The 10867-nt window shown below is 40.0% G+C and overlaps 1 protein-coding gene across 1 annotated transcript; it reads right to left on the bottom strand.

Moving 5' to 3' along the window:
- Positions 1-599: 599 nt before the first annotated feature.
- Positions 600-9355, bottom strand: LOC104490405 (adipocyte plasma membrane-associated protein-like; the record flags this gene model as incomplete). Its single annotated transcript, XM_010132682.1, is given in 9 exon segments — positions 600-702; positions 704-754; positions 1558-1723; positions 1726-1791; positions 2477-2624; positions 3843-3940; positions 4390-4539; positions 5940-6038; positions 9234-9355. Coding segments are annotated over 9 exon segments (1003 nt in total), but the record flags the coding sequence as incomplete, so codon positions are not given.
- Between the last annotated feature and the right edge of the window lie 1512 nt (positions 9356-10867).

The following is a 10867-nucleotide window of genomic DNA, read 5'->3' as shown; positions in this document are numbered from 1 at the left end:
ACCTTATGTACAGTGTCTAGCAGAACAACGCAACTACTTTGCATGAGGAAGAAACATTGAGGTGAGAGAACAAATGTAAATGCAAGCTCTCCTTATTCATAATTCCTTAGAAACTGATGTAGTTGAATAGGTGGAAAACTTTAGCAGAAGAGACAATGGAGAAACTCCAGTTGATAACTAAAAGCAGCGTGTTCTGCTTCTGGAGGAGAGGAACAATAAAATACTACATAAGGCTTTTTTCCAAAATGGGAACTGTGAGCAACATTAAAATAGGTGCTACTCACCTCAGTCCCCTGTTACATCCTTGAATGATTCTGTGCAGCTGTTCAAAAATACATACATAACTATTTCTGAACTATACAGCAACATAATTTGGTACCTTTAACCAACCTAGGTCTGAGGCTTTCACAAGCTTCTAAAACAAGCATTTCTGCATTGTATTTTCATTTTTGCTTAACCATGTGCTGTCAGTTTCATTTCTCCTTCAGTGACGTAGCAGTCTTCCATCAGTTGCTTGAAACAACACTGCAATCTTTTGATGCTCCAGCTTATGAAAACTATATATAGAGTTTGCTGTAGCATCAGAAGGGAGCTCTGTATTACCTAGATAACACCTTCTCACTGTGCTCAAAGACACTGCTGACAGACCAAGTGATACTACCGTCAGGGCCGTGGAAGCTTGCCACAATGTCTCCTTCGTTTTTCTAAGAACAAGCCATGTTTGTGAAGAAAAATACTGTAGAATGATAAGGGGAGTCACCTGGTTTAGAAAAATAAATACACAGTGTTAAAACACTTCACTCAAGGGGCAGGGGGGAAAGTTCTATGACTAAAAAAAAGAAATGGCAATACTAGTACACTGCTTTCCAGGTGTTTCTGTAGTCAGCTGCCAGTTAATCTCTTGATAATATCCACTGGACTGTGTCTAAAGCTGGCAGTCCAGTAATCAGTCACTAATCTTGAAGTACAGTCTGTGCCTGCTTGCTCAAGAAGTTGTTTGAACTTATTCCAGCTGCCAAAAGCCACCCATTTTCTGAAAACAGGAATAAGAGAGACTTGATGGAACACAACTGAATCACCCACTTCAGTGATTTTTTTTCCTGCGCAAGTCCTAGGGAAAAGGCAGCACAGCTCCTTGAAAAAGTAGCATGGTGAATTGTGATCAACTACGTGACTCTTGAATGACTTTGCAGTTTGATTCCTTTAGCAAAATCCTCATGTTTTCTGTAAAGGGTTCTTCACCTGCCTTGACAATACCATGTTGCTGTAAATGAAGGGCTGAGAGCTTGCAACTATGGACTACTTTTGTCAATACTGATTTTTTCTACTTTATAAATGGGTTCTTGGTATTACCACAACAGTAAAACTGCTGTGTTTTAATACCTACAAAAGAAACTCCCACATGTTCTAGAAAAATCTAAGTCAGTATGTGTTGGTGTGCTGGCTGGTAAAGATAAAGCAGTCTCTTGGGTTTCCTAATGAAGAATGACAAGTTCTTTCATACTTAAAAAAATAACATTTTTGTGACACCAGTAGTTAATACTACGCAGTGTCAAAGTTACCTTTGCGATACATCTCTCCAGGAGTGGGTATGGTCCTAAAGCATCCAGAAAGGGAGAAGAGAAACCAGGAAAGTGAGTACTAGATACTGCAACTCTGTATAAGCCAGTGTTTGATCATCTGATGTTATCTGGATACCCAGGCAGGTTGTCTATGAAAAAAACTTTTTTCCTGCATTAGCACCACTCACCCAGTAGCTGCAAAAAGAGAATTTTGTAGGAATTACAGTGGCTGCTTTACAGCATGGAAGATCCGTCAGCTTGATTCAGGCAAGTAATTTTCAAAAATACAGAACTGTACAGGAAGTAGTAAATGCAAAGAGGGACTAACCCTGAATAACGATGATTGGTCAAAAACCTCATCTTTCTACATGTAACATAAACAGTAAGTCCCTGGTTCTGGTCAAAACATCTATTTGTAGAAAATGTGCCTGTTAAATGAAAACTAATACTATATCTGGCTTTAGAACTTCCATGAAATAGAACACTATTAAAACACTGACTCCCTTTAAAAGGGGAAAAAGAGGGCGTTATGCTAATCATCATAATTATGCAGCAACACTTGTCCTCTGAAGTCTGCTAGTAATGTAATAACAGAGTCATCAGGATAACTGTAAGTCTGAGGGAATTAGAGCCCAATATCAGTAAAGCAGTATAAAAAACATTTAGTAGTGGGAAAAGCAGCTGTTAATCTCTACCTAAACTAAAACCTGTGACTCTTACAATAGAAAAAAAAAAACCTGAGACTGTTTCCAATAGCAACCACACATCTTCAGTTTATGTTTTTAGAAAAGTAAGGAAAACCAGACAAGAACGTGAAAATCATGTCTACAAATTGATTAAAACCATGTAATGTAAACATAATATTTTATATCTCGGAGAAAGAGAATGATGTTTAACATCCCATATGCATCTACCTATGCTGGTTTCTGCTATTATTATGCGATCTTCATAGGGAGACAGTGCAACCTCATTTGCCACGTACAAGCCACTGAGCGCCATTCTTACTCTTCTTGTTACAGGGTCATAGGCTGAAAGGCAACCAAGATGGTTGGTTTCAATTTCCTTAATCAATACATCTAATAAAAAACTCGGCTATCGAAGTACCTGGTTTCAATTAGAACAGAAAATATTCAGAAGTTGTATTAACACAGATTCAGTAAAAACTGACATTACAGAATGACATCTTTGTAAAAACAATAAGCTTGCATCACTAAAGGAGCAAAGGATCCTGTTCATGTCATTTCCCAGGCTGATCACAGTATTCTTGTAAAAACAGAGGAATGTTTTTGCAGAGAGTTCAAAATACGTTACTCTGCAGTTCCTGCTTTAGCAAAAGACTGAGGCCTGTCAGGCTTCTGTGAACAATTACAACTGCCTCAGATCAAGCCAGGAAGCAAAACACTTGTGAATGCTAAAGCAAGTATAGGCATTTTACTTCTGATAACAAATTAAGTTTCTTCTGCTAGAAGTCTGCAGGGCAGCCTTGAATTATATACACATTAACCCTGTGAAGAGGAGACTGTCTTTATGTTTGTCACTTGTACTGGCAGCCCCTTGTCATGTCTGAAATCCTAAATGGCAAAGATGGTGCACTACCGAACAGTCAGCTTTAAAAACAGCAAGTGATACAGAAGAGATGTCAACTACTCTTTTTTTTCCCCCCTTTGATAACCTGGATCTTGATTCCCACCCCTTAAATTAAAGGTGTTTCCCTTCATGTGATTTTTCTCCTTGCTTAGTTTTATCCACGGTTTTGATAGTAAAGACAAGGCTCAGTGTAAACTTTATGTCTGTGACCTCACTGATTTGCAGCTTTACAGTTTGTTGTAGATAAAGTTTTACTCAGAGGTCATGACCACACTGAAAAGATACCATCAAGTACAGCAGCAACCTGCTACCTTGCATTTCCTGCAGCTTCAGAGCATGCTTGTGGGTAGACACCAGAGAGAAACTAACGTGCTGTAGAAGTTCAGATTGTAGTGTATCGCATGACAAGTTCTCTGGGTAGTCATACCGGGAGGGTTAGGGTTTCTTTTGGTTTGGGGTTGGTTTTTATGTTGTTTGAGGGGTTTTTTTGGTTTTGTTTTGTTTTTGGAAAAGCAGCTACAGAATAGCACAGCCCATCCCCTGCCTCAGGGCATTCATAGCATGCTTGGCTAAACCACTCAAGCACAATCCAAAAAAGCTTGTCTCTTCTTCAGTCTAGTACTGGTGCTGCCAGCACAAAAATTAGCTCTTAAGCTGCCCAAACAAATGGCCTCAAAGATGACCTCATCTCACCTCATATTTGAGATGTCATCTCTCCCACTTGCTACTTGAATCCGTAAAATAAATCACATTTTTCTTTGATATTTCTAATCTGTTTAGGAATTCAAAAGGCAGTCCACCCACACCCAGTTAATAAAAATGACTACTGATTAAAATAAGTACAAAACCACCAAGTGCTCAAAATTATTCAAAGCCACACAAGCTTAAGATTTCAGACATTGCAATTCCAAATCTCCTATTCACTGCTATCTTTAATTTGTCCTAAGCTATAGTCCAAGCTCCAAGTTACTTTCCTTTGCAGGGAAATATGCTTAGGTTGCCACTCAACATAACACATACGGAACCAAAAGCCCCTGACAAATATCATTGTATTTGTTTTCTTCTGGTTTTTTTAAACAACTCTTTAAAATATAAAGACAATGAGCTTCCAATCAGTCCCAGTCCTCACAGTCATTAGTACTGTTCTCAACTGATTAAAGTGCCTTGATCTTCCAATTTATATATAAGCATGAGAACCAAACCCAAGGTCAGTCTACTTCCCTACTAACTGTAGCATCACCTTTTTCACTCAGTGGAAGGAGGGTTTTCTCTCCTGTCCTTGAACTGACTTTGTACAGGCCTAAATAAGAATCCACCATCATCACGTTACCATCCTGATCCGTTTGGACTCCATGGGGCTGTCTGCATATTGGAGCATTGTCTGGAGTTCCTGAGATACAAACGAGAGGATGTAGAAGACCAGGAGGTTGACAAAATGAAGATCCTGAAACACGAAGGCTGAAAGCACCAAGCTGTCATCCTTGAATAAACCAGTTCCTTAAAAGCTTCCTTAAACTGTATCTAAAAGTAACTTGCAAAGGAAGTGACAGTATAACATAAACCTAGTCATCTCTGTTCTGTATTACTTAAGAAAGAATTTACTCCAAACCTTCAAAGAAATTCAGCTCTACTCTGTTTTCCCAGAGAACTTCAAAGATGACCAAAGAACTGATAGGATTACTACATGGGTAAAACAAAATGGATTAGCTGCTGTTTATTTTATATCCCCAAGGAAAAGATGGTAGAGTAGCGCTTTTAGGAAAGATTTAACTACTTCCCTTCAGCTGAGGAGCCCGAGTTCCACAGATGACAAGAGAGTCCTACAAGTAATCCTCAGGTAAAACCACTAAAAACCAGATCTACCATAAGCATTCTTATAGTGAGTAATCTTCCTGGGAGCAGTGGAATGAGTAAAGCTTGACACCCCACAGTTTTGTGACCCAATGCCCTCTACTCTGAAATACCCCACTACTCCAGTCAGCAAGCGACAACATCCATTGCAGCTCACCAGAGCTCTAACACATCAGTAACACCAGCTGACTGACTGACCAAGAAGCAAACAGCTGAGTTCCGGTCTCACTCTGAATGGATTGATCATTTTGGTCTTATATTTGGTTTCTTAACTTCCAGAGAGTCATTTATGTAAGACTCAAAAAAGTTCACTCATCTTTCTTTCAAATTCAGCACAGGGACCATGCGGATAGGGAAAGCACACACATCACTGTCATGTGTTGAGGAAACCAGGCTAAAGCCAATCAGCTATTTTAACAGCCCTTCAGGCCTGTTCAAGCCCTCAAAAAGGAACAGGATAAAAACTTAATCGTTTCAGTATTTGTCTTCCTCATTTACAAGTACGGAAAGAAAATGCAGCCTTGCAGTCCAGTTACTGTTGGTGGTACCAGGACATGCTGTTCTGAGACTTTCAATCCTTTGTAAGATTTCAGCTGTTTCTAAAACTCATTTTGATCTTGAGGGGGGAAAATAATTGGATAAATTGTGTCTTTAGACCAGCCTCAAAAGCTTTGTCCAGAGGACTTCTGTAAAATATTGCTCTTTATTTAAATGGCAATCCAAGGCAAGTCAGTCTCAAGGGCTAGAGAATTGTGCCATTGTGCCTCAATCGTGCTCATGTTAGGAAAAACACCATGACAGCAGTGGGCTTGTCTTACAAATTTGCATAAAAGAATCAAAAAGTGTTAACAGTAGCTAAAAATAGCACTTCAATTTGTCCCTTGCTGATATTTATATGAACAGGTTTGTTGTCATTTTCACAGCAACACTGTCACTCACCACATTCAGGTATATCCTGCCCCATTTGAGTAATGAAGGGCAGCTGATCACCAGTGGTCATCGACAGTTTCCCATCCACACTACCAGCGTACATGTCACCTTAAAACAAATATTTTGGAAGACTGTTTAAAAGGGACCAAGGCAAATAAAACTTACTACAAAAGAAGGACATTCCTCACTATTGTGAGTCCTTCCTTCAGGCCCTAATTTATATATTCTATGCACACACAAAGCAATCAAACAGACAGGAAACCATACGGCTTACCTGAAATGTATGTATATACAGCTGGAAGAGCAGGAACAAATAGGAGACCACAAAAATACAAATTGTCCATATGTTTATTTTAAATAAACGTAATACATTAAAAGCTATCTTAAGACTTCTGGGTTAGCAGCAAACAAGGTCATCAAAGACAGGACTGAAGATTCAGAGGGATATTCTTGTATTGTCAATGAAAATCGGTGAAAGCTTTAGCAGAGCTCACAGGATTTACCTTTTATCCTGAAGGTTCTGTAACATTGTTAGCTAGCTAAAACATGCAGTAGACAAAAGGAAAACCTTACAATGACTGATCCAAAAGAAGAAAATAACCCTTCTCCTAGGACATTAAAATCCTAAGCAAAACCAAGCAAGCCTGGTTTGGTTTTTTTTAAGCTGTGACGTTTTGCTTCGGTTTTGAAACACCAGAATAATACCAAAAATGTGTTGGTTTGCATTAAAGGATGGACTAAGCACTCCTTTTTATTGGCTACCTCTTTAGCAGTCCTTTCTCCTCTGCTTTTAAAGTGTTTAAATTAACAAGACAAAAACCTCACAGGAAGTCTTCAAGTCTTTTGGCCTCGTATTGTAACTCCAGGAACTTTTGTGTAGAGTATCACAGGAAAAACACTAGCAGTGATTAAGACCCACCTTTGAAAAATAGCGTCCTCCTACCTCGTCCAGGCTCTGAAAAAGTACAAAGCACATGACCAATCCTAGACATACTGTTTAACGAAACACACGTTCAGCGTACAGTCTGTTAACCGCCTGGAAACATTTCTATGACTTCTATTTACATAGACTGAACTAAAGTAGACATCGTTTTCTTTACCTATGACTTGCACTTTCACCCTAGCTTCATTTACATTTTAAAATGAGTACTGTCACTTGACAACAGGTGTTAAAACATTCTCCATAAAAGTTACGCTACCTTTCCATGCCAATATTGCTAAAACCCCACTGATTCTGACTTTGTCTAACGAGCACTTATACCAGAGCAGATAAACAGATGTAAAAACGTCCTGCATCTGCTCACTCACATCCATGGAAAAATGTTACGAGCAAAGAGGACAGATTCTCCAAGTATCAGCTGTCAGACCTAGATTAAAAGAATCGTCTAGGATTACTGGCACACAGAAAGCACCTGTTTGTCTGAAGGGAGAACTTCGGAGCCACTGTTCATTACGACAACTTTGCCTGGGAAAAAACAGAGGCCGGACTTCACTGTCATTAAATATACTGGCATTCTAATGCCTCCCAAGGCCTGCTGGGAGCAGCTGAAACTGCTAATCACATACCAGATCCTGTATTTAAGGAGAGATATCTTAGACTTGTAATGCTATTTTCTATGATGCTATGCTCCAGGCTATGATGCTATATTTAGATTTACACAGCTAGTGCATTTTGCACTAGACTTCTCTCTTGGGTATTTGCAGTAAAGTGAAGGCAAAACAGAACTACCCTAATTACCTGTAATATTCTGTCTTATTCACACGGAAGAACAGCATTTACCTAAATCAAATCATGCAACATCATCACAACAAACACCTACTACAACCTTGGTCATATTGTATGTTTTCAGCTGACTGAATTCAGTTTCCTAAAATTAAGATTGTTCGTTAAATCATCAGGGAAGATCCATGGTGGAATTAACACGCCAAGGAAAACCAGAACCAAACCAGTACTTCATAGAGCATCATGAAAGAGGTTACATTTGGCAACGCAGAGCACTTGCAGGATGAGTCCTCATATTTAAGATATATCCTGCAAAGCTCCAGTTGTGAATGTTGCCCTTTCTGAAAGTTGAAGAGGAAGAAGTGTAGAACAAAAAGTGCAATAAACAGACAATTTTAAACAGCACCCTTGAGGAAAGCAGGGAGGAAACAGCTTTGAGAAGACGTTTGCTAGGAAAGGTGGCCTCAATGCAAAGTGTTGAGGTAGGTCCCTTCCACACCTATGCTGCTACAACTGAAAGCACTTCTAATTTTGGCTCACACAGTGGCAAACAAGGACATTCCTGATGATTACCTCTCACCTCTGCAGCACACGATGGTATCTTTCAGACAAAAGTGTCTTGGGCTGTTCGACATTTCCTTGAAAACCACCATAAAACTAGTACCAGCAGGTAGGGAGGGTGTTTGACCTCAAAACTGCTCTGGGCTGGGAGTTGCCTGCTTCTCCATACTTAGTACTGCAGGATTCTACTCTGTCCACTTACACATCAAGAGGAAATAATTCCTCCAGAACAAGTCCCAAGTCCACAGTGCTAAACCTGTGTCCTAAACAGGAGATGGTGGTGTCTCTCCTCTACTTGGCTGGAACTTTCATCACAGTCCCTACTTGGGTCACTCTGCAAAAGGTGCTACTGGACTCCGCGTCAGCCCTCTGCTTCCCACCAGCTGTGAGGTTCCCTCACCTACCATTTTGCCACCTCGCAGCTGCCAGACAACCAAGATGAATGACATGGATAGGTAAGAGGAGGTTTTATCTTACAGTTAAAAGTTCTTTTATATTCCAAGCTGAAACAGGAGAAGGGAAAAAAAACAAAACCAAAAAAACCCAATAAACCCAGAAAAAATCCCCAAGGCAAGCTTATCACTAGTTCTGTGTGAGAAGCCCAAGCTTAGACTCAACACTTGGAAGAATTCCCACAAAAATCTTTAACTATTTTTGCCTGTTACTTTAAAAGAATATTCCATTTTACACCTTTTTATGTTTTAATAATCAACCAATTCGTGGATCTATGTTTTTAAATAAAGCAGCAGGACATTTGCTGTGTCCTTGGGAGCAGCAGATAACAAAACATTCTGGAATGTTTCCACGGAGATGTTTACAAATGTGAAGATATAGAAAAGCATACAATTATCTCTGCATTTTTGGAACAATCATTTAGAAAACATTCCTAGTTTTCTTTGGATTTAATTCTCAAGTCTTGGATTTAACTTCTCTTTTCATAACTACACATAACTTCACATAGCAAATGTATGACACAAAGCAGATGCATAACTTTACTCATTTGGAAGTGGTTTGCTTGCCTTCGTCATTAACAGTAAAAGACTCCGGACTTTTCAATTGTCGTGTGAAGATTCTTTGTCCACTCTGAAGGTTTTTATTCGCTTGCAATGATCTAGCTAAGGCAGGAGGTGGCTTTTCAAAACTGTACCAAGCAAATTACAAGTAAGATGAAAGAAACAACACTGGGCTATAAAATTATTTGAAGGGAAAGTAATAGGAATTTATTCCAGAGTAACAAAGATAGCTTCCTCTCTTCAAAGAATTCGCTAAAACTATTAGTATTGGTTAAACCTGTTACTTCAAACTAAATTAACAGTTCTGTGGAGCTTGCAGGCCCAGGCTGATAATAATACAGACCTTTTAGGAGATTTTTTTTTTCCTGAAAGCAATACAAACACAAAATTGCCATAATCCTAGAGGGTTTTATTCTCCATCATCAGTCTGAGACCTACTAACAACCTCTCTACATGTATGTATGAATACTGCACTGGTCGGCATAATTTTGCTTTAAATTCACTTGTTTAAAAAAGTGTTTCTATTTTCCAGTTTTGTATGAGAAAATTTGTCCTGCATATGAAATTAAGCCACATGCTTTGTATGCCCCTGCAAGATGAAAAGCATGGGAGAAGTTTTGAAAGCACGGGTTATTTCCCGACAAACTCAAGTATGCTATTGAACTTTAAGATCAAGCGGGGGAACATACATGAATGGTTCTGGATCATCTGGGAGATGGTAAAAGTTAAAGGCTAACAAAAGTCGCATGGCCCACAGCTGGGAACCCACAAGTAAAAGAAAATTATTATATACTCACGCACATACAGGGAGAGGACAAGAGGGGAGTAAGAGGGGTAAGCGGTTTTTTTCAAAAGTTAAAAAAATTGAGGAAGGTAGGAAAACAAAGCAGACTGCAACAATCTGGTGATCCCTGACATGGACAGGAGCGGCCCAGCAGTGATCCAGCCCCTGAACCAGCCAAAACCCACAAGGTTTCTTTTGCAGAGGTGTACTTCCAGTAGTCCATAATGGCTGCGGGCAGAGACGCAAGCCCAGTTACTTGCGTGTGCTGAGCAGCTCGGCTGACTCCAGTATCTTTAAGGCCTATTATCCACACCACTCCAGCTGAGCACTGTAGTATTTGCTAGTAACGGGTTCTGCCAGGTGCATACACAGTCACAGTACGGTTGTTGCACACATGAAGCTGTGAGGTCTCACATGAATCGACCCTCAAGGAACTGGTTAAACCATTGTCATCTCCTCCGCTGAAGGGCTGCAATGCTCAGGGAGGAGCAACAGAGACCAGAGCCAACAGCAAAGCAGCTCTGCTCCACCAGTGCCATCGGGGATGATTTGAGAAATACAAGTAACCAGAAAATTAAGCACACGTGTTACCAGAGAAAATCACTAAGAAGCTTTTAAAGACCAACAGTGGTGAAAGGCATTTCCTGTGGAAGGAGGGTCCAGTTACCGCCTCCAGCCCAGGACACTTCCTCACTACATTGCCTAGTGTTGTAAGAAAAAAAAAAAAACCCGAAATTTGTTGTTCTTGCATGATTAAGAACCCGGTTAGGAAGACACCAGAGGGCTGTCTCTGCACAATCTCTTTTACCGGAAGAAACCACTCGCCCGTGGCCCTTCCCACCAGCTACGGCGGGAC

This window comes from Buceros rhinoceros, unplaced genomic scaffold (genome assembly GCF_000710305.1).
Source record: "Buceros rhinoceros silvestris isolate BGI_N320 unplaced genomic scaffold, ASM71030v1 scaffold40123, whole genome shotgun sequence".
Lineage (NCBI taxonomy): Eukaryota > Metazoa > Chordata > Aves > Bucerotiformes > Bucerotidae > Buceros > Buceros rhinoceros.
Note: the sequence above shows the minus strand (reverse complement) of the source record. Positions and strands in the feature narration are given on the sequence as shown.